We start from the raw sequence: 24,986 nt of genomic DNA, 5'->3' as shown, positions 1-24,986 counted from the left end.
GTATCTATGAAGAGAAATTTGCAGTCAACGTTTCAGTTTGGGACCCATTTTTAAGACTAAACTGGGAACAATAGAGCAAGCATAAAAAGAAAGGGATGCAGCAAGAATTAGGAAGGGAACAAGAAGTAATATGATATTGGACAGATGAGAGAGATGGAGTGGGAATTCATGCAGAGGAGTGGGGAAGAGTGAAAGACTATGGTGGAATGGGTTGGGTGAATGGAAACAGATAGAAACAATTGAACCAGATCAGAGAGTGTGTGTCCTGAAATTTATTTTTTTTCTACATGGAGCTGCCTGACCTGGTAAGACCCTCCCGTTTTCATAACAACAAGATGGTTAAGTTACAACTGTGTATCATGTGTTAGCTTGACAATGTGCAGTTCTGGTCACCACCCTGGGATATGACGATACTGGAGGCAGCTCAGAGATTTGAAGCTGTTGCTAAGACTGTAATATTTTAACATGAGCCACGACTAGATAGGCAAGACTGTTTTCATTGGGACAGAGGGTGCCGATGAAAGATTTAATTAAATATTAAATTTAAATTTAGACCTACAGCACAGTAGTAAGGCCATTTCAGCCCTCGAGCCCACGCCTCCCAATTACACCCAATTGACCGACAACCCAGTATGTTTTGAAGGGCACCCGGAGGAAACCCATGCAGACACGGGAAGAATGTATAAGCTCCTTATAGACTGTGCTGGTCACTGACATTGTAGCAGCATTGCTCTGACCTCTACGCTAATCCTGCTGCCTTGTGTCAAGTAAAGAAACCCATGTAAAATAATGAGGCACCTAAGTAAACTGGAAGGACACATTTCCTTATTATAGGAATCATAAGCAGAAGGCCAGAGATTTAGAACAATTAGGATTATAGATGAGATGAAGAAAATCTTTTCCATCCAAGAACAAGCAGAGGTAACTGTTCCAGCAACATTACAGATAAGCTATTGGTTATGTAACATAGAGTATGAACCATCATGTCCATGCCGTCTCTTGTATATACTTGAACTTCAAGGTTCGAGGATCCTTTTAGTCATGTAATAATACAAAAAATTTAAATATACATGATATACTTCAACTTTTCCCTGCCATAAAGGCAAAGAGTACCCTTGAGCGTTGCCCAGCACCCCAATAATAAGAGAAACAGAAACACCAAATATCCATTAATTTGCCTCAGCACTCCCGCAGCCTTTCAGACTCCTCCTGATCAATCCATTAGCAACCCGAGCTCTAGATCAAAATCTCCTATACGGTCAGGAAGCCTTCAGCACTCAAGGCTCTTTGAGAGCCCTTCTTGCACTCAGCACCCTCTAGAATCCCAGTTCCAATACCTGGTTCTCATGAGTCAGTCTCCAGCAGCCCACAGCATGGTGAGAATCCTTCGACTGCATCACCAACAGCCTGTCCACTGCAGTGGTCACCTTCCTGGAGGGTCAATCTAATTTCTGGTGTCCTGTGCTGGTCCACTGCTCCCCCAAACTCTGCAATCTTTTATGGTACACTGCCCACCATAGCCATCGCCAACTTGGACAGAGACCTCCATGGTTGCAGGATGTAAAAGAAAACACCGTTGACTCCTCTAACAGGATGCATAAAGCCTGCATGGAGCCATCAGCACCACAACTGGGCAGTATAATCTTGCGGAACAGCGCTGTGTCTCCACTATCTGCTGTCCCAGGTCCACACCAATGGCAACACAAATGTTACTGCAGCTCTGGCAACGGGACCATTTATATTTTGTTTATATCTGATTCATTCGCTTAGGTGTACTGGTTTCTATACTTTGGCAATTCAAATATTAATCTAAATGCTCCTCGTATATCATGTTTCAAAATTCTTGTATCTCTAGTCTTGTGGAATTCCAAAATAAAACTAAATGTTAACATTAGTATCAGATGAAAACTACACACTAATTCTTCATGAAGCTAATTTTAGGTCCTGCATTTTGTTGACAATGCACAAATAATGACATTGAACAAGTAACTTGAGGAAACAAAAGGCCCTAAAATTCAAACCTGCAGATAATTTCCAGCTCGTGGATCATTTTACTTTCTTAGCTCACTGTATTATGCAAAGGTTTTGACCAGCAATTCTACTTGACCATGGCATAAACAACAAAACTTCAATGATAAACAGATACCCATTAACAGACCAGTATTCTTCACTGAGCAGGATAATGCCTCATTAAGTTTTCGATGAAGAGTGTTCTAACTTTGAAATAAAAATTACTTGAACTGAACAGCTCATTACCTGCACATCTTTCACATCTTGGCTTCCTACATTCCCAGGCAGAGAGAAAACACTGTTCTGTCCAAAGCCAATGGATCCTCGGTAGTTTACTGCAGAATCAACAAATTAAAGCTACATTACATTAAGCAGAAACAAATTGTAAATCCTGGAAATTAAATAAGATAGTTTCATTGAAGCTAAATATGCCATAATATTTCACAAGAACTTCTGAAGCAATATTTGACATAATGTCACAAAAGGACATGATTTTTAAAAAAAATTGGTTAGAGGTAATCTTTAAGGAGTACCTCAAAACAGAAAGTTAGTGAAGCTGAAGTTTGGAGAAAGTTAAAGTCAAGGCAGTTGAAATGAGAGCTGCCAAAGTTCCAGCAAATAAACTAAGGAATTATCAAGAATTGAAAGAGCACAGATATCTAAGAGTTGCAGGTCTAAGTGAGATACCTGAAAACTGCAGTCCTGCAAACATAGATCATTGAAATTTACAGCTTAGTATAAGCCCCTCGGCCCATGATGTTGTGCCGACCTATATAAATACACTCAACAAATTAAACTTTCGCTATCTCACACCCATAACCTGCTATTTTTCTTGCATTCATGTGCCTGTCTAAGAGACTTTTGAATGTCCCTACTGTACCATCCTCCACCACTATCACCGGTAATGTATTTCAGGCACTTACTTCTCTCTGTGTGAAAGACTTACCCTGATGCTTCCCCTAAACTTTCCTCCCCTCTCTTTACATATTTTGTAGACCTCTCTTAAGTCACTTCTCTTCCTTCTCCACTCTAGAGAAAAGCCCTAACTGTTAACTTTCCCTGATAAGACACATTTTCTAATCCAGGCAAAATCCTTCCAAATCTCCTGTGTACCCTCTCCAAAGCTGCCACATCCTTCCTGTAATGAGGCAAACAGAACTGAACACCATATTCCAAATGTGGTCTCACCAGAATTTTATAGACCTGCACCATTACCTCTTGACTCTTGAACTCAATCCCCTGTCTAATGAAGGCCAGTATATCATAAGTCTTCTTATCTACTCTATCAAACTGCGCAGCAACCACGAGAGATCTATGGATTTGGATCCAAAGGTCCTTCTGTTCTTCCACATTGTTAAGAACTCTGCCATTAATGATATACTCTGCTTCAGGTTTGACCCTCCAAAATGCATCACTTCACATTTATTGGATTGAACTCCATCCGCCACTTTTCCACCCAACTCTGTAACCTTCTATATCCTGTTATAACCTACGACAACCTTCAACACTATCCACAAAACCTCCAACCTTTGTGTCATCTGTACACTTATTGACCTATCCCTATCCCTTCCCCCCCCACCCATCTTTGACCAAGACATTTATAAAAATCACAAAGAGGAGGAGTACCATAACAGACCTCTGTGGGATGTCACTAGTCACCAACCTCCAGTCACAGTACGTTATATCTACTACAGCCCTTTGCTTTCTGCAGGCAAGCCAATTCCAAATCTAAGCAGCCAAGGTTCCATGGATCCCATGCCTCATGACTTTCTGGATGAGTCTACCATGGGAGACCTTGTCAAATGCCTTACTAAAATCCTTATTCACCACCTTACCTTCATCAATTTCTTTTGTTACTTCTTTAAAAAAACTCAATTTGGCTCATATGGCATGATGTACCCCTCACAAAGCTATGCTGCTATCCTAGAGAAGACTGCTCTTCTCTAAATGCTCATAAATCCTGTCTTAAGAATCCTCTCCAAAGGTTTTCCCACCACTGACATGACTCACTGATCTATAATTCCCAGGATTCTCCCATTACCCTTTTTAAACAAGGGGTCCACATTTGCCATTCTCCAATCCTCCAGTATTTCCCCTGAGGCCAGAGAGAATGTAAAGATCATTGCCAACGGTCCAACAATCTCCACACTTTTCTGTAGTAACCTAGGTACATTTTGTTCGGGGACATCAATCCTAATGATTTAAGAAGATCTAGCATTTCCTCTTTGTTAACCGCTACATGCACCAGCACATAAACTTGTTAGACTCTGTCCTCACATTGACCAAGGTCCCTCTCTCTGGTGAGCACTGCCTCCAGTCATGTTGCCTCCCTTATCCTTACACAGCCCTTCATCATCCTTCTGTTGTTCATGAATGCAGAGTTTTCCCTTAGGATTTTCCATAATCATTCTTGCCAAGGCCTTCTTGTGCCCCCTAGCTCTCCTAAGTTCCTTCCCGGCTACCATATAATTCACATGACCTTTTCCTGTATTTTGCTTCCTAAGCCTTATGTCCTTTCCCTTTCCCTAGAACCCCAAGCAATTGGTCCCCAAATATCCTCCACATGGGTTCTGTACTTTTCCCTAAGAACATCTGCTCCCAATTTACTCTCACGAGTTCCTGCCTAATCCCATAGTAATTAGCCCTTTCCCAATTAAACACTTTCCCATTTTGTGCACTCCTATCCTTGTCCATAGCTATGCTAAAGGTCAGGGAGCAGTGGTCACTATCCCCAAATTGCTCCCCCACCGAGAAGTTTGTCACCTGACCAGGTTCATTACCCAGTACCTGATCTAGTATGGCCTCCCCTCTAGTTGGTTTATCCATTTACTGTGTCAGGAATCCTTCTTGAACACACCTAACAAATTATCCCCCATTTGTTCCTCTTGCATTAAGGAAGTGCCAGTCACTATTTGGGAAGTTGAAATCTCCCATACTAACAACCCTGTTACTTCTGCACCTTTCCGAAATCTGCCTACTTATCTGCTCCTCAGTCCCCCAAAGGCTATATGGGGGCCAATACACTACTCCCTATACAGTGATAACTCCCTGCTTCTGACTTCCAATCATAGTGATTCAGTAGGTAATCCCTTCACAACATCCTCCCTTTCTCCAGCTCTGGTACTATCCCTGATAAATAATGCTACTCGACCTTCTCTTCTACCTTCCAACCTCTGCATTTTAAAAATTTAAACCCTGGTAACTGCATCAACCAATCCTTTCTTTGTGTCAGCCAAATCTCCAACAGCTACAACATCATAATTTCCCATACTGATCCATACTTCAAGTTCGTCTCCTTTATTGCTAATATTGAATAAAGATGCAGAGTCCTTATAATCAAGTTAACCCAGCATATCACATGCATTATCTGCTCTGCATTTTAAATTACATTTTCTTATGTGCACTACACCCCAATAAACTTTGACCCTAGAAGTGATCTAATCCTAAAAGCTATTTACTTGGAGTCATTGGCAGGATTTCAATTAATATGCCTGAGAAAAAGTGTCGTCATTTCACAACATAGCCCTCAAGAATATTCTACTTAAAACTCAACTGTTGGTTATATTTGATCATTCAAATTTGACCTCAGCATTTGTAAAAGGACAGTGGTTTGATCCTGCATATTACTTACTCAGTAAGACTGCAAATCCCAGCCTGCAAAGGGTGACAGGATACAACATCCATTCTGCTGTGAAAACTGAATGTGGACCACCTAAATGACATCAGAGGGTGATAATTATTTGAATCCATTGTTTTGTTTCACAGCAATAAATTATTGGTGTATTCTTTGGGAATGGTGCTAGAATATAGAGATATAACTTGACTGCTTCATTTGGTATACCTCCATTTTGTACTCTCAAGAAGACATTAAAAGTGTTGATGTGGTTTTATTTTAAAGAAATTGTATCGGACAACCCATATTCACGTCTCTACAGACATTTACATAGAAACTAATAAAAGAGGAAATGTTTTTTTGGCTGCATCTCTGAAAATATTAAAAACCAGCTTACTCTCTATAACATTTTCCAGACTTTTGGATCAGTTTAAATTTACTAGCCCCAACTAAATACTCATCCTGCTTTTATCAGTGATAATCACGTTATATAAAAATGTAAATTACTGGACTGCTGGTGAATGAAGCTAGCGTCCGCAGATCAAATTGATTTGTATCTTTAAAAATGAAATGTACAATGTGCTTGGAATGAACTTCAGGAACAAGAGTAAAAACATGATAAAAATAAAAAAATGTGACAACAAAACAAGAAATGCTATGTTAACAGTACAAGACAGGTAATACTAGAAATGGGGAAAAAAAGAGCCTCTCACTTGGATCCAACCTGAACTGTTAATTTTTCACATTTAAAAAAATTTAAATATAGACATACAGCATGGTAACTGGCCTTTGGCGCCCATGAACCCATGCTGCCCAATTCCACCCAGCCCCCGGTACATTTTGAATGGTGGGACAAAATTCATGCAGACACAAGGAGAATGTATAACACCTTACAGACAGCACAGGATTCGAACCCATGTCCCGCTCGCTAGCTTTGTGACAGTTTTGTGCTAACCACTTCACAAACCATGCCACCCTACTATTATTTCTATTTTCGTCGCTGAATTGAAGTCCTGGTGTTTATCTTTTGCCCACATGGCTCTTTCCACCCACAATGTTTATCCACCTGGTCCAAACAAACTGACCCTCTACCTGAAAGCCCTTCCACAATCGGCCATGGGACAACTGGCCCTAATTTTGAAATTGAGACCTTTCTCTCAGAACGAGGAGCAAACAATCTGCTGGAGGAACTGAGAGTTAAACAGCATCAGTGAGAGAAAATGAATAGTCAATGTTTTGGGGCAGAACCTTTCATCAAGACCATTCCCCCCCCACACTGATGCTGCTCAACCCATTGAATTCCGTTAACACATTATTTGTTCCTCCAGATTCCAATATTGCTGTGGTTCCACCTTTTTGCTCCATATCCGTGATCACAATTTAAATGAATTCAGTCATGCTGTTAATTGCAACACCAAATGCTCCTCACTTCAGAGGGCTCCTCTGCTAGATTCAGGGACGAATCCAGCAGGAAATGAGATGTCAAACAAGGAAACATCTGAGCTTCAATTCCTTTCTGACTTCTGGGTTACAATGAATAGGCAAAAAAATTAAACATGAGGAAGTTGCAAAGTTGGAATGAGTAGTTCTCTGCAGAACTGACAATAGGTGATTAATAGCTGGATGAGCTATTTAGGTTCTTGGGAGTCACTATCTTTGAGGATCTTTCCTGGGCCCAACACACCAATGGCATCTTGAAGAAAGTACGACAGCACTTCTACTTCCTCAAGAGTTTGTGGAGGTTTTGTATGACATCAGAAACTCTGGCAAATTGTGCTGACTGGCTGCATCACGGTCTGGTACGGGAACACCAACACTCCTGAGTGTAAAGGCATCCAAAAAATAGTGGACGCAGCCCAGGAAATTACAGACAAAACCCTCCCCATTATTAAGTACATCTACCAACAACACTGTCATCAGAGAGCAGCAGCAATCATCAAAGACCCTCATCACCCAGCACACATTCTGTTCTCACTGCTGCCATCAGGAAAGAGGTATAGCTGCCACAAGACTCACACCACCAGGTTCAGGAACAGCTGTTCCCCCTCCACCATCAGACTCCTCAACAACAAACTCAATCAGGGACTCATTTAAGGACCCTTGTGCACTTTTATTGATTTTCTTTGCTCTCCCTGTATTGCACAGTCAGTTTGTTTGCATTCGTTATCTATTTACAGTTTACAGGAAAAAAGGAATCTCAGAGTTGTATGTGATGTCATGTATGTACTCTGACAATAACTTGAAATCTGAACTCGCAACATGTCTATTGTGGGATTCAGATCTAATTCAAACAAAACTTCAATTTACAGGTGAATGTATTTAATTAGACAATAACATCCAATTTCTAGTTTAAACAGCAGTGATGAGATAGTACCAAGTACTCAGGAATTATCAATAAAAGCGATGCTCACTAATTTTTAAAAATTGTGTTGCTGACCTACATAAAATACACATTCATTTCGGTTAATCCTCAATTAATGCACATTACAAACATGATAAACTCACCGTGTGGCCAAACAATAATCGGAGTTGGAGCACCTTCCTCTCTTTCGCTGGGGGTCACAAGAATGCCTTCAAAATTCATTGCAGCTGAGTGAAAAGGAAAGAAACAACTGAAAGGGACATCAGCAATACCAGATATCTCTTGCACATGCAACAGGTCAAACCAAATGGCACAGATCAAAATGAATACTCTGATCAGATAATTTATCAGAATTTTAGATTCTTCTGTCAATATCACATTTCTGAACTAAAAATGAATTGGTACAAAAAATTGTTGGCAAATATTTGAAATTGGAAACACAAAATCAATCAACTTCTAGGCAATTTCTCATTGCAGAAACAAGCCTCTTTTCTCTGATACCAGACTCATATAGTGTTCACCAAAACAAAATTAAAATAAGGTTCTAGAAAATTTATGGTTTACAGTCTAGAAAATAAACACTTTAACATTCCACAATTTTGGCTTATCAATTCTTTACGAACCAAAATTCAAATATTTAGACTTGAGGCAAAGTCTGATTGAATGGAATCTAATGTGCATTATGTACACCAATGCAAAATTAGAGACCATTTCCTGTGAAGATTCTTGTATCAGAGTGGAGACAAACCAAATAAATATCAAACAGTGAACCCCATTCTATCCATAATGTAAAAACAATGGCATATGAGAATTTGAATTTTTCCCTTCATTTGTTACCTCAACTTCCCTGAACATGGCCATGTTCAAGTGAAGAAATTCTCTACAGATGCAAATTAATCTCTGGAATTTTGCCAGAAATTCTCCTCTTTAAATAAAAATAAAAATGCTGGAGAATGAGATAGAACAAATGTTTCAGAATTGATTACTGTTCATCCAATCCAGAAACAGTTGGAAATCAAACATGTTTTGACTGAGAGAATGAGGAACGATGCGGAGAACAAAAGTGATGACTATAAAAATGTGGAAACCATGAGAGACTAAATGACATATAGGATATGTGAGAAAGGGAGGGGAAAATGGTTCAGGAGAGTTCATCTGGTCTAGAGGAGATGCAAGTTGGAAAAGATGAATGATAACTGGAGAGAAAAATTACTTACTGGAGTAGTAATGTAAAAAAATACTCCAGCTATTAGAAATCTGAAATCAAAATACTTAACTGGTTAGGCAGTTCTGCCCAGATCTAACATGAACGAGAAAGGATGGCTTGCTGAAATAGTCAAGTTCAAAGTTGAGTCCTGAAACTTGTCTAGTCGCATCATCAGGTCTGTCCCTCAAACTTACACTGGGTCTCACTGAAATAATGTGAGAGGCCAAAGACAAAGCTCAGAGTGAGATGGAGACATAAAGTGACAGTTTACTGAAAAATTCAGGGCATTATTGCAGTCTGCAGGGAAGTGTTCAATAAAGGAGCTGCCCAATCTGCATTTTGCTTTTCTAATGTAGAGCATCAAATTCAGTGCACTGAATTAAAAGCAGGAGAGGCAATTTATCTTTTCACTAATTCTGTTCCTACATGACGGGAAGGGATGAAGGGACATGAGCTGCAACTACTGCAGTTGCGTGAAAAGGTGCCTTGAAAAGGGTAATGCAGAACCAGAGAACCCAAAATTAGATACAAGAGGTTGAGTAATTAAATGGAAAACAAGTGGTGGAACAGAGAACTACATACCACAACATTTTTACCTTCCTACTTACGGAATTTAGGGTTCTTTTGTTCGAGAGGAGGTGTAAAAGTCAGAATTTTCCAATTTATTCCTGGCAATATCTTAGTTTCATTTAGTGCCACCCAAGTGACCCTTTGTTCTTTGCCTGCAGCAGGAAGAAAGCCCACTTTCTACAGGAATGAAAACAACATTTTGTAAGTTTAAAAAAAAACACAATACATCCCTCAAAAGCTGTCCAACAAATAAATAATTATCTCCATAATATGCTCCAGAATGATTACCGTAAATATTCATGTATAATGCAAAAAAATTTTCCCCTTTTTCCCATTAAAAATAGGGGGGGGGGGGGGGGGGAAATCGCATTATACACGAGAGTAAAATTTTAAAAAAAAAATTTTCTGCAGGAGAGTGGACGAGTGGAAGTTGGCAGTGTGACTCGGCCGGCCGGCCGGGCGAGTGGTAGTTGGCAGCGCAACCCGGGCGGCTGGGCGAGTGGGTGAGCGGAGAGGCACGAGCGCGACTCAGGGGGCTGGGCGGGCAGGCGAGCAGAGAGACGCAAGTGCGACTCAGGCGGGTGGGGGGTAGGGTCGTAGTATACACGGGAGTAAAATTTTTCCCTCTTTGTCCCCTCAAAAATGGGAAATATTTATACACAAATATATACAGTAATACAACTATTGGAAGTGCACAGGTGTGAAGGTGGAGGAATACTTGAGGAATATATAAAGGTTAATGCTGGGGCAGATTACAGGAAAATCTGTTGTCATCAGTCCTGAATAAGATCAGGTTAAATATTACACAATGTAAAATAAGAACTCTGAATTCAAATGCAAGAACCACAGCACAAATGGAATACTTTCAACAGTTTAATCACAAGGTAAGATTATTACTTTTAATTATGTGCTAAAATCCATTATTCTCTTTTAATTTTTGATTAAGAAATGTGGAATGAAGCATCACAAATCAAAATCTACAAAACAAAAGAATCATTTATTTGAGAGGATCCATACAGTGGAACTAATGGTGCCATTTTCTAGATTTCTCAGAATCATAGCTGTCTAAACGATCCCAAACACACAACCAAACAGGATAAAATGTGTTGTCATTCTATTTAATTTACAGAGGTTATTAAAGTTCAAATTAAGCTTTGAAAAAAGAGCTTTCCTACCAGACTGGGTGGACAGTTAGGCGATGACCATGTGACCACCATCAGATCCTGGTGGATCGACAGCAGTGTCCAGCTTCCAGCATCTGAGCCTGTATGTGACATAAGCAAAGGAAAATGCCACAAACCTTCTTGTTCACATACAAATTGATGAAAAGAAAACTAACTAACAACGTCTTCACAACACAATCTTCAGGTAATTTCAATTCAGAGCTTTTTTCAGAGATGAATTTGGACTGACTATGATGTTCTCAGAGTATAGTGAAATGGAGATTCTTATTTGAAAAGAGAACACAAGGGAGTTTACATTTGCAATGTATTCCTTACTTCAGTTCACCATTTCCAAGCAGGAGTTATATAAATGAAATCTAGTCTGATTTATGTCAGGACAGCATGACCAATACAATAAATGTAAGATATAGATGGGTGCAAAATAATTTTTTTGTATCAGCTATATCTTACCCCACAGAAATTACATAAATTAAACTCTAATATATCGGATATATGTTTTAGATGCGGTGAAAAAATGGGAAACTTTTAAAATTCCACCTGATCATGCTCTAAAGTGAAACTTTTTTGGGAGAATTTAAGAATTTAATAGATCAGATTATTGAGAAACAACTGCTACAAAGTCTAGCATTGTTTCTCCTAGGAAATACTGTGGACATAAGATCCAAAATGAGGCTGTTCCAGTACCAATTAGAATTTAAAGTTGTATTGGCAGTGGCCAGGAAATGTATTGCGGTTACTTGGAAATCTGATTCCCCTCTGGATATAGCCCAATGGAAGGTGGAAATGTAATACTTCCCCTGAAGTATAACATGTTTTTTCAGGTATGGCAGCCATACTTGCAGAATGCAGGGTTGAATATTTAGGGACCCTTATTCTGCTCCTGAGCTCTACGTCCTGGTTTTTTCCCCAATTTGAGATCGAGGCAGGAAAAAAGAATGAGATCCTCTGAACTGGATACCAGATCCCAACAGTTCCTTCACTTTTCCTTTTTTTTTCCTGCTTTTCTGTCTCTTTATTTCTTATCTGTTTTCTTTCCTTTCTTTTTATTTTGGGGCTTTGTTTGGGGGGGGGGGGAATGGGATTGTTTGGACATATGGACAACTTGTACCATTGATTTTTTTTTCATTTTATGTATTTAAGTAATGGCTATTTCTTGATACATGACCACAACAATCAGAATTCAGTCAAAGTATTAATTATATGTGGAAGAAAGATTTATGAAACTATAAATTCAGATATTTACCACTGGTAAGTGATGTCACATTTCTTGTTGTAATATTTATTACAAGGAGATCCTGAAGAATGAAAAGAGACAAAATATAGTAGGATGTAGATGAACTGCAAAATAGGGCTTTAATCATCCTTCTGCTAATAGTTTAAAAACATTCATGATGACCAAAGGTGAAATAGTAGAGATAATAATCTTTGAAAATGAGCAAATATGAACTAAGGAAGTTGTGGGCATTCTTTGCACAAGTATAATAGGATAACATTTCTCAACCTTTGATCCAAGTTTGTAACAAGTGATCTGTAGCCATGTAGTGAAGAATATATCACTGATATAAATGACAAGTCATATGGAAACAAGGTTGGAAAAATCTGACAAAAAAAGAAAACCAAAGTTTTCAAAATAATTTTGCATCAAAATAAAACAAAAATCCTCTTGGTGGTCTGGGAAGGGCCTTGAGCTTGCCAGCACCCCACTCTATGACTGATGGTCCATGGGTTAGTTATAGGTGATCCATGGTAAGTAAGGAAATACTTAGTGGTCTACAAATTATTTTTCTTTTTTCTTTGGCTTGGTGGACGAAGATTTATGGAGGGGTAATGTCCACGTCAGCTGCAGGCTCGTTTGTGGCTGACAAGTCCGATGCAGGACAGGCAGACACAGTTGCAGCGGTTGCAAGGGAAAATTGGTTGGTTGGGGTTGGGTGTTGGGTTTTTCCTCCTTTGTCTTTTGTCAGTAAGGTGGGCTCTGCGGTCTTCTTCAAAGGAGGTTGCTGCCCGCCGAACTGTGAGGCGCCAAGATGCACGGTGTGAGGCGATATCAGCCCACTGGCGGTGGTCAATGTGGCAGGCACCAAGAGAATTCTTTAGGCAGTCCTTGTACCTCTTCTTTGGTGCACCTCTGTCTCGGTGGCCAGTGGAGAGCTTGCCATATAACACGATCTTGGGAAAGCGATGGTCCTCCATTCTGGAGGCGTGACCGACCCAGCGCAGTTGGATCTTCAGCAGCATGGATTCGATGCTGTTGGCCTCTGCCATCTCAAGTACTTCAATGTTGGTGATGAAGTCGCTCCAATTAATGTTGAGGATGGAGCGGAGACAACGCTGGTGGAAGCGTTCTAGGAGCCGTAGGTGATGCTGGTAGAGGACCCATGATTCGGAGCCGAACAGGAGTGTGGGTATGACAACGGCTCTGGAAACGCTAATCTTTGTGAGGTTTTTCAGTTGGTTGTTTTTCCACTCTTTTGTGTAATCTTCCAAAGGCGCTATTTGCCTTGGCGAGTCTGTTGTCTATCTCGTTGTCGATCCTTGCATCCGATGAAATGGTGCAGCCGAGATAGGTAAACTGGTTGACCGTTTTGAGTTTTGTGTGCCCGATGGAGATGTGGGGGGACTGGTAGTCATGGTGGGGAGCTGGCTGATGGAGGACCTCAGTTTTCTTCATGCTGACTTCCAGGCCAAACAATTTGGCAGTTTCCGCAAAACAGGACGTCAAGCGCTGAAGAGCTGGCTCTGAAAGGGCAACTAAAGCGGCATCGTCTGCAAAGAGTAGTTCACGGACAAGTTGCTCGTGTGTCTTGGTGTGAGCTTGCAGGCACCTCAGATTGAAGAGACTCCCATCCGTGCGGTACCGGATGTAAACAGCGTCTTCATTGTTGGGGTCTTTCATGGCTTGTTTCAGCATCATGCTGAAGAAGATTGAAAAGAGGGTTGGTGCGAGAACGCAGCCTTGCTTCACGCCATTGTTAATGGAGAAGGGTTCAGAGAGCTCATTGCTGCATCTGACCCGACCTTGTTGGTTTTCATGCAGTTGGATAACCATGTTGAGGAACTTTGGGGGGCATCCAAGGCGCTCTAGTATTTGCCAAAGCCCTTTCCTACTCACGGCGTCGAAGGCTTTGGTGAGGTCAACAAAGGTGATGTAGAGTCCTTTGTTTTGTTCTCTGCACTTTTCTTGGAGCTGTCTGAGGGCAAAGACCATGTCAGTAGTTCCTCTGTTTGCGCGAAAGCCGCACTGTGATTCTGGGAGAACATTCTCGGCGACACTAGGTATTATTCTATTTAGGAGAATCCTAGCAAAGATTTTGCCTGCAATGGAGAACAGTGTGATTCCCCTGTAGTTTGAGCAGTCTGATTTCTCGCCTTTGTTTTTGTACAGGGTGATGATGATGGCATCACAAAGGTCCTGAGGCAGCTTTCCTGGACCCAGCAAAGCTTGAAAAACTCATGTAGTTTGGCATGCAGAGTTTTGCCGCCAGCCTTCCAGACCTCTGGGGGGGGGGGGGGGGGGGATTCCATCCATACCTGCTGCTTTGCCACTTTTCAGTTGTTCAATTGCCTTATATGTCTCTTCCTGGGTGAGGACCTCATCCAGCTCTAGCCTTAAGGGCTGTTGAGGGAGCTGGAGCAGGGCGGATTCTTGGACTGAGTGGTTGGCACTGAAAAGAGATTGGAGTTCTGACCATCGGTTAAGAATGGAGATCTTGTCGCTGAGGAGGAATTTGCCGTCTGAGCTGCGCAGCGGGCTTTGGACTTGGGGTGAGGGGCTGTACACAGCCTTTAGAGCCTCGTAAAAACCCTTGAAGTCGCCAATGTTCGCGCTGAGCTGGGTTCGTTTGGCAAGGCTAGTCCACCACTCATTTTGGATCTCCAGGAGTTTGCGCTGAAGATGGCTGAATGTGCGACGCAAGGCTCGTTTCTTCTCTGGCCAGGACGGCTTTGCAAGGTGAGCCTGGTGGGCAGCTCGCTTCTTTGCCAGCAGCTCCTGGATTTCCTGGTTGTTTTCGTTGAACCAGTCTTTGTTTTTCCTGGAGGAGAAGCCCAGTACCTCTTCAGTAGATTGAAGTATGGCAGTCTTCAGCTGATCCCAAAGGGTTTCAAGGGACGAGTCTGTGAGGCGGATTGCATCCTCGAGCTTTGCTTTGAGATTTGCCTGGAAGTTTCCTCTCACTTCGTCTGACTGCAAGTTTCCAACCTTGAACCTCTTTCTGGGGGCTTTACTGTTCCTGGACTTTGGCTTGAAGTGAAGGTTGAGCTTGCAGCGAACCAGCCAGTGTGGCATTCCGTGCTGGGCATAACCCTGGTGTGGAGCACATCTCGTTTGAAGATTGAAAATTACTTAAAAAGAGGCATGAAAGAAACTTTTACAACAGATAACTGAGGTAGACTGCACACAAATCAGAAAGTGGGCAAGATAGAAAATATTCTGAAAATGATGGACTTTAAACAGAAGTATGATTCTTGGCATCTTCCCTTTAAATTCTCAGAACTAATTTCAATAGCTCAGGCACAAATCTAGAATTTGGTCTCAATTATTCAAAAGAAAGCCCATCGGTATTTTAAAAAAAATGCTAAATTGCAATAACCAAACTCTGCATCATTCACTGCCTTTCACAAAATTTTTCACTTATCCCTCCCTACTCAATGCCAATCTGAACACTACCACAACTGATACCAGTAGATTTTTTTAAAACCACATCTCATCTCTGGAGTTCTCACTGAAAAAAGCAGAATAACTGCCATAAAGACCTGTATAAACGTGGAGGCCTTGAGAACTTATTTAATGAGTCCACCCAAAAAATGGTCAAACAAGCTGAACTGATGTGCCAAAGATTACTGACACTATCTAATGGTATTGGGCCCTTCACTTGTCTGTTTAATTATTCCCAGAAAAAACAGGAAAGGATAGGCAGTACAAGTATTTCCAAAAGTATTTCAGTGATTACCAGTACAACCATTCAACACAAAGATATTTAAGCAAGTAAAGCAAAAAGACCTGCATTTAGAAGAATTTTTCATAATGTCAGAATATCCTGAAGTACCTTACAAATAATGAGGGCCTTCTGAAATGTTGTCACCCTTGCACAAAAGAAAACATGGAAGCCAAATGATGTGTAGCAAACATCGAAAACGATACAACCATCAGATCATTTATTTATACTGTAGATTGTGGGAAATATATGAATTGGGACATGATGAAAACATTGACTGCTCTTTGTTGCGATAATCTAGTAATATCTTTTATGTCCACCCAAGAGCAAAGTTGGGGCATCACCCAAAACATGAACCCAGACAATGCAACAATCTTCAGTTTTGGACTGAAATGATAAGCTGGATTAGTGTTGTCAATGACCTGGAAAGGGAGTGAACCCACAATATTCTGGTTCATTGGTAATGAGAATATCTCTGAGCCCCATTAGTGTCATTAGTAAACAAATGAAAAGCCTCCAGTCTTGTAACCTGTTTAACCCTGATAGACTGCAATTTAAGTTTCATAATTGTGCCAGTGAATCCAGAGGCTGTGGAACTACTGCGAATGATAGGCAAAGTAATTGGGTTGGTCACCCAAAAGGAAGATAATGGAAAATTAAAGAGTTCCCTTGCCTTCTGATAATCTATTTCGAGCAGGATTTCAATCTTCTTAAAGGAAGTCAGAAACCAAGTATGCCATGAAAGAGGATTCAGAAAGCAACCAGCTCATATCATTCATTAGGTTTGCAGTGAATTTAATTATGCAATAAAACATCAGGGGAATAACTACTTCTTACATTTAACTTTTTTCCAAGAAATCCCACTTTTTTCTGTCACTTGACAAATTACCTTTCTGCTTCTTTGAGGTGTACCAATGAGAACCCGCTGACTGTCCATAGCCCAACAATTCTGTGGCAGTGCTGAAGAGTAAATGCCAGTAAATCCATCTGAAAAATATTGTGCACACACTCCACTTTGATATTTGATATAAATTTGCATCATTATCTTAATTAGATGTATTCTTGAATAATGTGATTGCCAAAACTGAATCCCATCCTGACCAATTTAGAATTCAATCTTCAGAAAATATGATTGCATAAAATAGTCATTTCAAATTAAAGAGGGACTTTTTTTTAACCCAAATTATATTTTCCACATCTGTTTCCTTGAAAATTAAATTTATTTGTACACTAATACAAATATTAGCCACCTGCAACAATTTTTTTTCATTCAACTAAGGAAGGAAATTTATAGTGTTAGTTATTGGAACATCAGTAACAAAGTGAAACATTGTGACAATTTTCTTCACCAAATCATTATCCTGTGATCCATACAAGAAAATGCACATAATTGATCCAGTATAACAACCAGAGTTCAGAAGCCGAGTAAGGACCCCAGATCTTTCTCTAATTTCCTCATCTGCTCCTTGGATGAGTTCTTCCATTCCATGACATCTGAGATGTCTTTTTATTCATGAATGTGAATTTCCCACAACTGCCATTGATCAAGTCATCATCTATCTCCTCTATTTATTGTACTTACCCCCCAAAAATGAACATGAACAAAGTCCCTCTGTTCTTCATTTTGCACCCTACCATGCTCTGCATGTCATACATTATCTACCAAAACAACTTCTAATTTCATTCTGATCCCATGACCAGCCTCATCATTCCCCTCACCACCCTTATCTGATTTTTGCATGGAAAAGTCTCTCCAGTACTCCCAAGTCCACTCTTTACTCCCCATCTAGCCTTCAATTGCCTTCAGCATTCCTGCTGTAACCACAGAATGTTGTAAAACTTGTTACGACATTGCCACAGACAGACATTCCAGGTAAGGCTCATTGTCCAAATTAATCTATCGTATTCAATAGACCCAATGTGGTCTCTTCCATATCAGTGAGACCAAATGCAGATTGGATGATTGCTTCGCTGACATTCTGCCTGAGGGTCTAAACTTGAGCTTTCTGTAGCAACCATTTCAACAGCCCATTCCTCCAATGAGCTTTCTGTCCGTGACCTCATCCATTGTCAGGATGAGGCTAAATGTAAATGAAGAACAATACAGTGTATTCTTCCTGGACAACCTTTAACCTAATAGCATGAACATTATTTTTCTAATATTGATAACCTGCATCCCCATCTGATTCCACTCTTTACCTACTCCTGTACTTTTTTTTTCTCTCTCTCTCCACCCTTCTTCATGGTTTCTCCCTCCATCTATCTCTGTCCTGTACCTGGGCTCCTCTGCCAGAATTTATCCCCCTTTATATTTGTAATTTCACCTATTCTATATTAGTCTTGATAAGGGGTTCATGGAGAAATATTTGGGTACAAGATCAACGCAAATAAAAGTGAAGTGATGCCAATGAGTAATGCGGAATGTACAGAATTTTAAAAAGAATCGCCATTTAAATGGCAAACACAAGAAATCCGATACCTAGGTATTAGGTTAAATAATAATTTAAGCCACTTGTACAAATTAAATTATCAGCCACTAATAAAGAAATTGCAGGAAGACTTAGAACATTGGAAAGAATTACCGCTAACGTTGATAGGGAGGGTAAATTGCATTAAAGTGAATGTCTTCCCAAGGATACAATACTTATTTCAATTGTTACCAATTCCCTTAACAGAGAAATTCTTTAATGAACTAAAGAGAATAATAAGGAAATTTTTATGGAAAGGGGGGGAAACCGAGGATAGCATTAGATAAATGATCATACAGGTACAACCAAGGTGGTTTGCAGTTACCAAACTTTAAAAAATATTATAGAGCAGCACAATTAAGGTATTTATCAGATTTTTATCAGACAAGGGAAAAACCAGATTGGACTAAGATAGAGCTAGATAAAATAGGGGAGAAGGTACCGGAACATATACTTTATAAGTGGGATGAAAAGCTGGTACGATATAAAAGCTCACCAGTATTGCATCATTTACTCAATATATGGAAGAAGATTCACTTAGAAAGGAAAAAAAAATGACCAAATACCAAAATTATTATTGATGCAAAATCTGCTAACCCTTTTACAATAGATAACCTTTCCTTTAGAGAATGGGAGAGAAAATTATTTAGGAAATAATTTATTAACATTTGAACAATTGAAGTACAAATATGGAATAACTCATGGTACAATGTTTGCATACCATCATCTGAAAGCCTACTTAAAGGATAAATTGGGAAACAGACTGAGATTACCAGAAGGAAGCAGCTTTGAATACGTGATTACAGACACAATGATAATTAAAAGATTTATAACAAACATGTACATCAAGCTGCAAGATAAGGAAAATGATGAAATAAGCTATAAACCCAAACAAAAGTGAGAAAAGGATTTAAACATAAAGATAAAAAATGAAACATGGGAAAAGTTATATTTTGGAACTATGAAGGACATAATAAACACAAGGTTACGCATGATACAGTATAATTGGTTACACAAGTTATATATCATGTCCCAAAAATTAAAAAAATGGTATCCAACATTATCAGATAGATGTTTTCGCTGTAAGAAGGAAATGGGAACAGCAGTACATGCAATTTGGGCTTGTGAGAAAGTGAAAAATTTTTGTGAAGATCTAAGTCATATATTAAATAAAATCACAAAAAGCAACATACCAAAAAATCCAGAGATCTTTCTTCAAAGTAATATAAGAAGTAAAGAATTAGGCCTCAAACTCGATGAAGCGCAAAAAAGATTTATTATGTTAGCCTTAGCAGTAGCAAAGAAATGTATAATGTCAACTTGGAAATCGGAAGAGAGCCTGAGAGTACAGCAATGTTACATAGAAATGAATAAATGTATTTCATTGGAAAAAATAACATATAATTTAAAAAATAAAGTCACATTATTTGAACAAATTTGGGAACCGTACATGGAACATAACAGAGAGGGCTTGCCTTGGACTTCCACCCCCTAAAATGATAAGACAAAATGACTTGATCCAGTGTGTAAAAGTAGATGATACATTTTTCTTGTTTATTTTTCATTGTGTGATGACATTGTTTAATGGTTTTATTGTATTGTATATGTTGAATGTTTATTGGTTTTGGAGGGGGGTTGGAAGGGGAGAGGGAAGATAGGGTGGAAAAAAGGGGAGAAAATGCCAGTGTATATTTAAGAGGGAAATGTTTGTATGCATTTTGGTTGATATGTTTCACAGTGTGAAAAATAAAAAATAATTAAAAAAAAGAGAAAGTATGGTCAAGGGAGGCAGAGGGTTAGGGTTAAAACCATTAAGACAGTTTTGAATTGGTGGACTAGACCATATTCAATAACTCATCCTTAGAGTTGAATGAATATGCAACATGCGTCATCAACTTCAAGACCTGTGTGGACAACTGTGAACACATACTGAGTGTTCCCCGACCAGTAGCCTTGGATGAATCAGAGGATTCGCAATCTCTGAAGGCAAGATCAAGAGTATTTAAGGCCAAGGATCCAGATCTCCACAAGTAGTTCAGGCACGACCTGCAGAAGGCTCTCTGAAGTAAAATGGCAATTCCAGAGGAAGATGGAGACAGAAACAGATATACACCAGCAATGACAGGGAGTGCAGGTCTTTACAGCCAACAAAGTGAGGGCAAAAAGCTGTGAATCTTCTATGCCCACTTTGAGAAAAAGAGAACCCAACAATGCCATGAGAATCCCTGCAAAGGCTGAGAACCCTGTGATATCTGTCTCTGAAGCTGATGTCAGCTCATTCAAGAAAGTGAACCCTTGCAAGGTGTACCTGGCAGGGTACTGAAAATCTGTGCCAACTAGCTAGCTGGAGTGTTCACGGACATTTTCAACCGCTCATTACTGCAGTCAGAGGTTCTCACCTGCTTCAAAAAGATATTAATCATCTCAATGCCCAAGAGAGCAGTGTGAGGTGCTTCAACAACTATCATCCAGTAGCACTAACATCTACTGTGATGAAATGTTTTGAGAGGTTGGTCATGGCCAGAATTAATTCATAGCTAAGAAAAGGTCTGACCCCATTGCAATCCGTCCATCATCAGAATCGATCCACAGCAGACGCAATATTGCTGGCTCTCCACTCACCTCGAAAACGGAAACTCATATAAACAGTGCTTTTCTTAGGCTACAGCTCAGCCTTCAACACCATTATTCCCTCAGTGCTGGTCAAGAAGCTCCAAATCCTGGTCCACTGCATCCCCCTTCTGCAACTCGATCCTTGACTTCCTCAACGGAATAGAACAGTCAGTACGAATTGGGAACAACATCACCTCCTTACTATCAACACAGGCACACCTCAAGATTGTGTGCTGAGTGCATTGCTCTACTCTCCATAATCCAATACTGTATGGCCGGGCTAGATAAAAATTTGCCGATGACAGCATGGTTGTCGCCAAAATCACCAATGGCAATAAGGAGGCATACAGGAGGGAGATAGATTGGTTCATTGAGTCTGGTACAGAGGTGCCAATGCACAGGATAAGAAACAACTCCAGAGAGTTGTTAAGTCAGCTGCAACATCACGGGCACCAGACTTCACTCCATCGAGGACATCTACAAGAGGCGGTATCTTAAGAAACCAGCCTCTTATACTCAAGGACTCGTGCCACCTAGGCCATGCCCTTGTCACTCTGCTACCATCGGTAAAAAGGTACAGGATCACAAAGACAGCTTCTTCCCCACTGCCATTAGATTCCTGAATGATCAATGAACAAAATACTCTGCCTTACTTTAACTTTCCATGCACTATTTTTATTTATTGTTGTAAGATGGTTTACATGAATGTTTGCACTGTAATGTTACCACAAATTTTGTGACTTGTTCATGACAATAAATACTGATTGATCTGTCAATAAAAAGATAAGGGGTTCAGACCAGAAACAATGACTGAACTTTTCCACCATGCTTTTCTGGCCTGCTGAATTATTTTGCAATTATTTGTCTACCTCAAAAGGCCCAGATCTAATTCAGTTCTATAGAGCTTACAAAAGGCATCTGTTGGTTTCAGTTCTCCCAGCAAAAAAGCAATTCAATTTAATTATTGCTATCACATTTGACTGTGTAAAAAAAAATCAAATAGTCCAATGCACATGGCTGATTCTTACCACAGGTCGAGTACCCCTATCCAAAATCTGAAATGATCAAAAATCCAAAACCTTTTTCTTCCATGGTCCCATAAAATAATACGTAATAGAATTCAGAAATCCTAATCGGAGAACAGGACATAGAGGACATAAGTAGTTCATTATTGAATGCAGATTTTCAATATACAGTATGTCTACTTAAGTTAATTTGTGCATATGTAAATATTTGTATTGTAATGTGAATGCATGCATCTTTACATCTGAGTGAATGACTGCATTTTTTAAAATGTGTTCCAAAATCCCCAAAATTCCAAAATACTTTTGGTCCCGTGCATTTTGGATAAGGGGTACACGACCTGTATTTGTGTTTATAGATGGAACTTGACCCCATGAATAAACAGAAACTAGAGTAAACAGAACAAAAGACAAAAAAAAGAGAAATATAAATGAAACAGCTTCAAAAAATATAACATTAAACTGCACTGGAGATTTGAAACTTCAAACTACATCTTTGAACCTTTTGACTAAGATCACCATTACCTTCACCTGGCTGATTCACAATATCCACCACAGTGGACGTCACTTTTGTGTACCAGTCATACTGAAAAAGAACAAAAATCTGGTTATAATCATTTTTTTTTGTTTGACATAAATAAGACAAAATCACTTTCCATCCTCTGCCAAATCCCCACTGTGGCCATGATTCTTCATTTGAGTTTTAGAAAGCACAAAGAAGTGATGGTTAGGAATATAATGACAATAGAACTTAATCTCTTGCATACAAGAAATGGAAACAGAACTTGGCACCTTTAGTTCTCAAGGTAACAGATAAACAACTTTCAAACTGATGGTATTTCTCTCTGAAGATTCTGCCTCAATCGCTGAACATTATCACTATTTTCTATGCAATGTTTCTTTGTTCAAATTGGACTCTCCAGTTCCCAAGGAATATTCAGTTGGTACTTCACAATTTTGTCCTTCAGCAACCACAGTACCATAGTCCAGTCTTATCCTCCCATTCGTACCCTGCAAACTCTTGAGATGGACATTTCTATTAAGCTCTTACCAGTAGGCATGCTGAAAATGCCCAGAATGGGAATTTCCTTTTATGTTTATTGGGACTTCAAATACGAGAGAATAGCATTAGAGAATTATGAAGAATTTAGTGATAGATTGAGAATGCTCCAGGAAGGAACAGGAAGGCTTGTGATGACAAGTGGCCTCAATTTACCTCGATCTGATGTGTTTGGGTATGGGGAATGGTGTGTTTGATTATTTGGAGGCAAGCAGGTTAACTTGGGAGCATGGGTATTTCTTCTCTAATAGACACTGATTGGAAAATATTAACATCTTCCCACAGACCAATCCACAACTCCGAAGACTCTCGGGGGGTTTACAAAACTTGAAAATAGAAGAGGCACAAAATGGTTGTGAATGGCCTGCCTCCTGATAGCTGATTGACCATTAACCTTTAATGAAACCTTATGTGGGCAGGTTTGATGTGGGTTTGGTTGACATATTGGATTTAAAAAAAATCTTTTCTGCTTGAAAATATACAAAGTCTGGATTGCCACTCACAAGTAGTCTTTCAGTTTTTCATCCCCAAGGTACTTTTTCCAAAATGATATTGAAGATCAATTGGTTCGTGTGGAAAACAATGAGCAAAAGAAAGTGCTTTCACCATAGAACAGAGAATAACACATCCAATTCATCAGAGATAATCTTACAAATTCATGCTTGATTTTTAAAAAAAATCCAAATTTACACACAAGCAGAAATTTGTAAATGAAAATATTCAACATCAGCATTTAACTTTCTATCCTCGGGAACAAAACTGTCTTGGGACTTTGTTCTTTTAATGTGCTGCCTCTGCATTCTGCTCCATGTACAGGAAATACTAGCTGAATGTTGCAACTAAATACTGATTGTGATGGTGGTTACATACAAATAACTCACTCCTGTGAATGGATAATTTTGTTTTGAAAATACTTTCTTTGATGTAACCTACTTTCTATTGCAATACTAACCATGCAAAGCTTGCTGCACCTGTGGTGGGGTCCACCCACATCTCCTTCAAAGTAAACAATCCGACACTTGTCAGGACTGAGCCGTGGAGACCAAACAGCCTTTGCTTGAGATGAAAGTTGCTCTGTGGAGGGGGAAAAAAACCAGAATCTACACTTGAGCATGAGTACATGCATTTAAAATAAAACGTTCTGAAATGCTGCTTGGATCATGAAATCTCATCCAAAATAGGAACTCATCATCGACTGGGACACCCTGAAAATTGGCCGATTTATCTAAAGCACTGCAAGATCATAGGGGCACAGCATCTCTGAAAACATTCCTATTGTTTTACTGAAAGTAGGCTTTTAAAAAATTAAATCAGTTTTGTCACACATAGGATGTAAAAGTCTATGGCAAAGTGTGTATTAATATAGTTCACTGGTGAGGATAAACACCTTGAAAGACTGTTCTTTCCCAAGTAAAAGGGCTGCAAAATACATGTTCCATTAAACACTGCACCTCTGAAATGTCACAACACAGAACACTAAAGCACAGAAACAGACCTCTTTTCCCCACGAGTCTGTGCAAAACATAATGTCCAAATTAGACTAATACATTACAGTTTGCACTTGATGGATATCCTTCCAATCTCTTCATATTCATGTGTCTGTCCAGAAGCCTCTTAAATGCAACAATTATATTTGCTTCCAGCACTGCTATTGGCAGCATGTTCCAGGCACCAACCATTTTCTGTGTGGCCAATTATATCTCCCTTAAACTTACTCCCCTCTCACTTTTATCTGGGGAAAAGATTCTGGCTGTCCATTCTATCAATGTCTCTCATGATTTTATACACGTCTATCATACCCTCTAAACCAGGCAACATCCTGGTAAACCTCTTTTGTACACTTTCTAAAGCCTTCACATCCTTTTTGCAGTGGGAGGACCAAAATTGCACACAGTATGACAAGTGTGGCTGAAGCAAAGTTTTATTTTAAATCTTTTTTT

General features: G+C 39.6%; 1 protein-coding gene across 5 annotated transcripts in view; it reads right to left on the bottom strand.

The window, feature by feature from the left end:
• Positions 1 to 24,986, bottom strand: part of apeh (acylaminoacyl-peptide hydrolase) — a 90,476-nt gene that overhangs the window by 11,391 nt on the left and 54,099 nt on the right. For all 5 annotated transcript variants that reach the window (XM_069936937.1, XM_069936938.1, XM_069936940.1 and 2 more), the window contains 9 exons: positions 23,999 to 24,120; positions 22,512 to 22,572; positions 16,773 to 16,870; positions 12,190 to 12,241; positions 10,938 to 11,026; positions 9,801 to 9,939; positions 8,129 to 8,212; positions 5,642 to 5,722; positions 2,257 to 2,345 (listed from right to left, as the gene is read on the bottom strand). In XM_069936937.1, coding sequence (XP_069793038.1) covers positions 2,257 to 2,345; positions 5,642 to 5,722; positions 8,129 to 8,212; positions 9,801 to 9,939; positions 10,938 to 11,026; positions 12,190 to 12,241; positions 16,773 to 16,870; positions 22,512 to 22,572; positions 23,999 to 24,120 — 815 coding nt within the window. The remainder of the gene's footprint in view (positions 1 to 2,256; positions 2,346 to 5,641; positions 5,723 to 8,128; positions 8,213 to 9,800; positions 9,940 to 10,937; positions 11,027 to 12,189; positions 12,242 to 16,772; positions 16,871 to 22,511; positions 22,573 to 23,998; positions 24,121 to 24,986) is intronic.

The sequence above is a fragment of the Narcine bancroftii genome, chromosome 5, assembly GCF_036971445.1.
Source record: "Narcine bancroftii isolate sNarBan1 chromosome 5, sNarBan1.hap1, whole genome shotgun sequence".
Classification (NCBI taxonomy): Eukaryota; Metazoa; Chordata; class Chondrichthyes; order Torpediniformes; family Narcinidae; genus Narcine; species Narcine bancroftii.
Note: the sequence above shows the minus strand (reverse complement) of the source record. Positions and strands in the feature narration are given on the sequence as shown.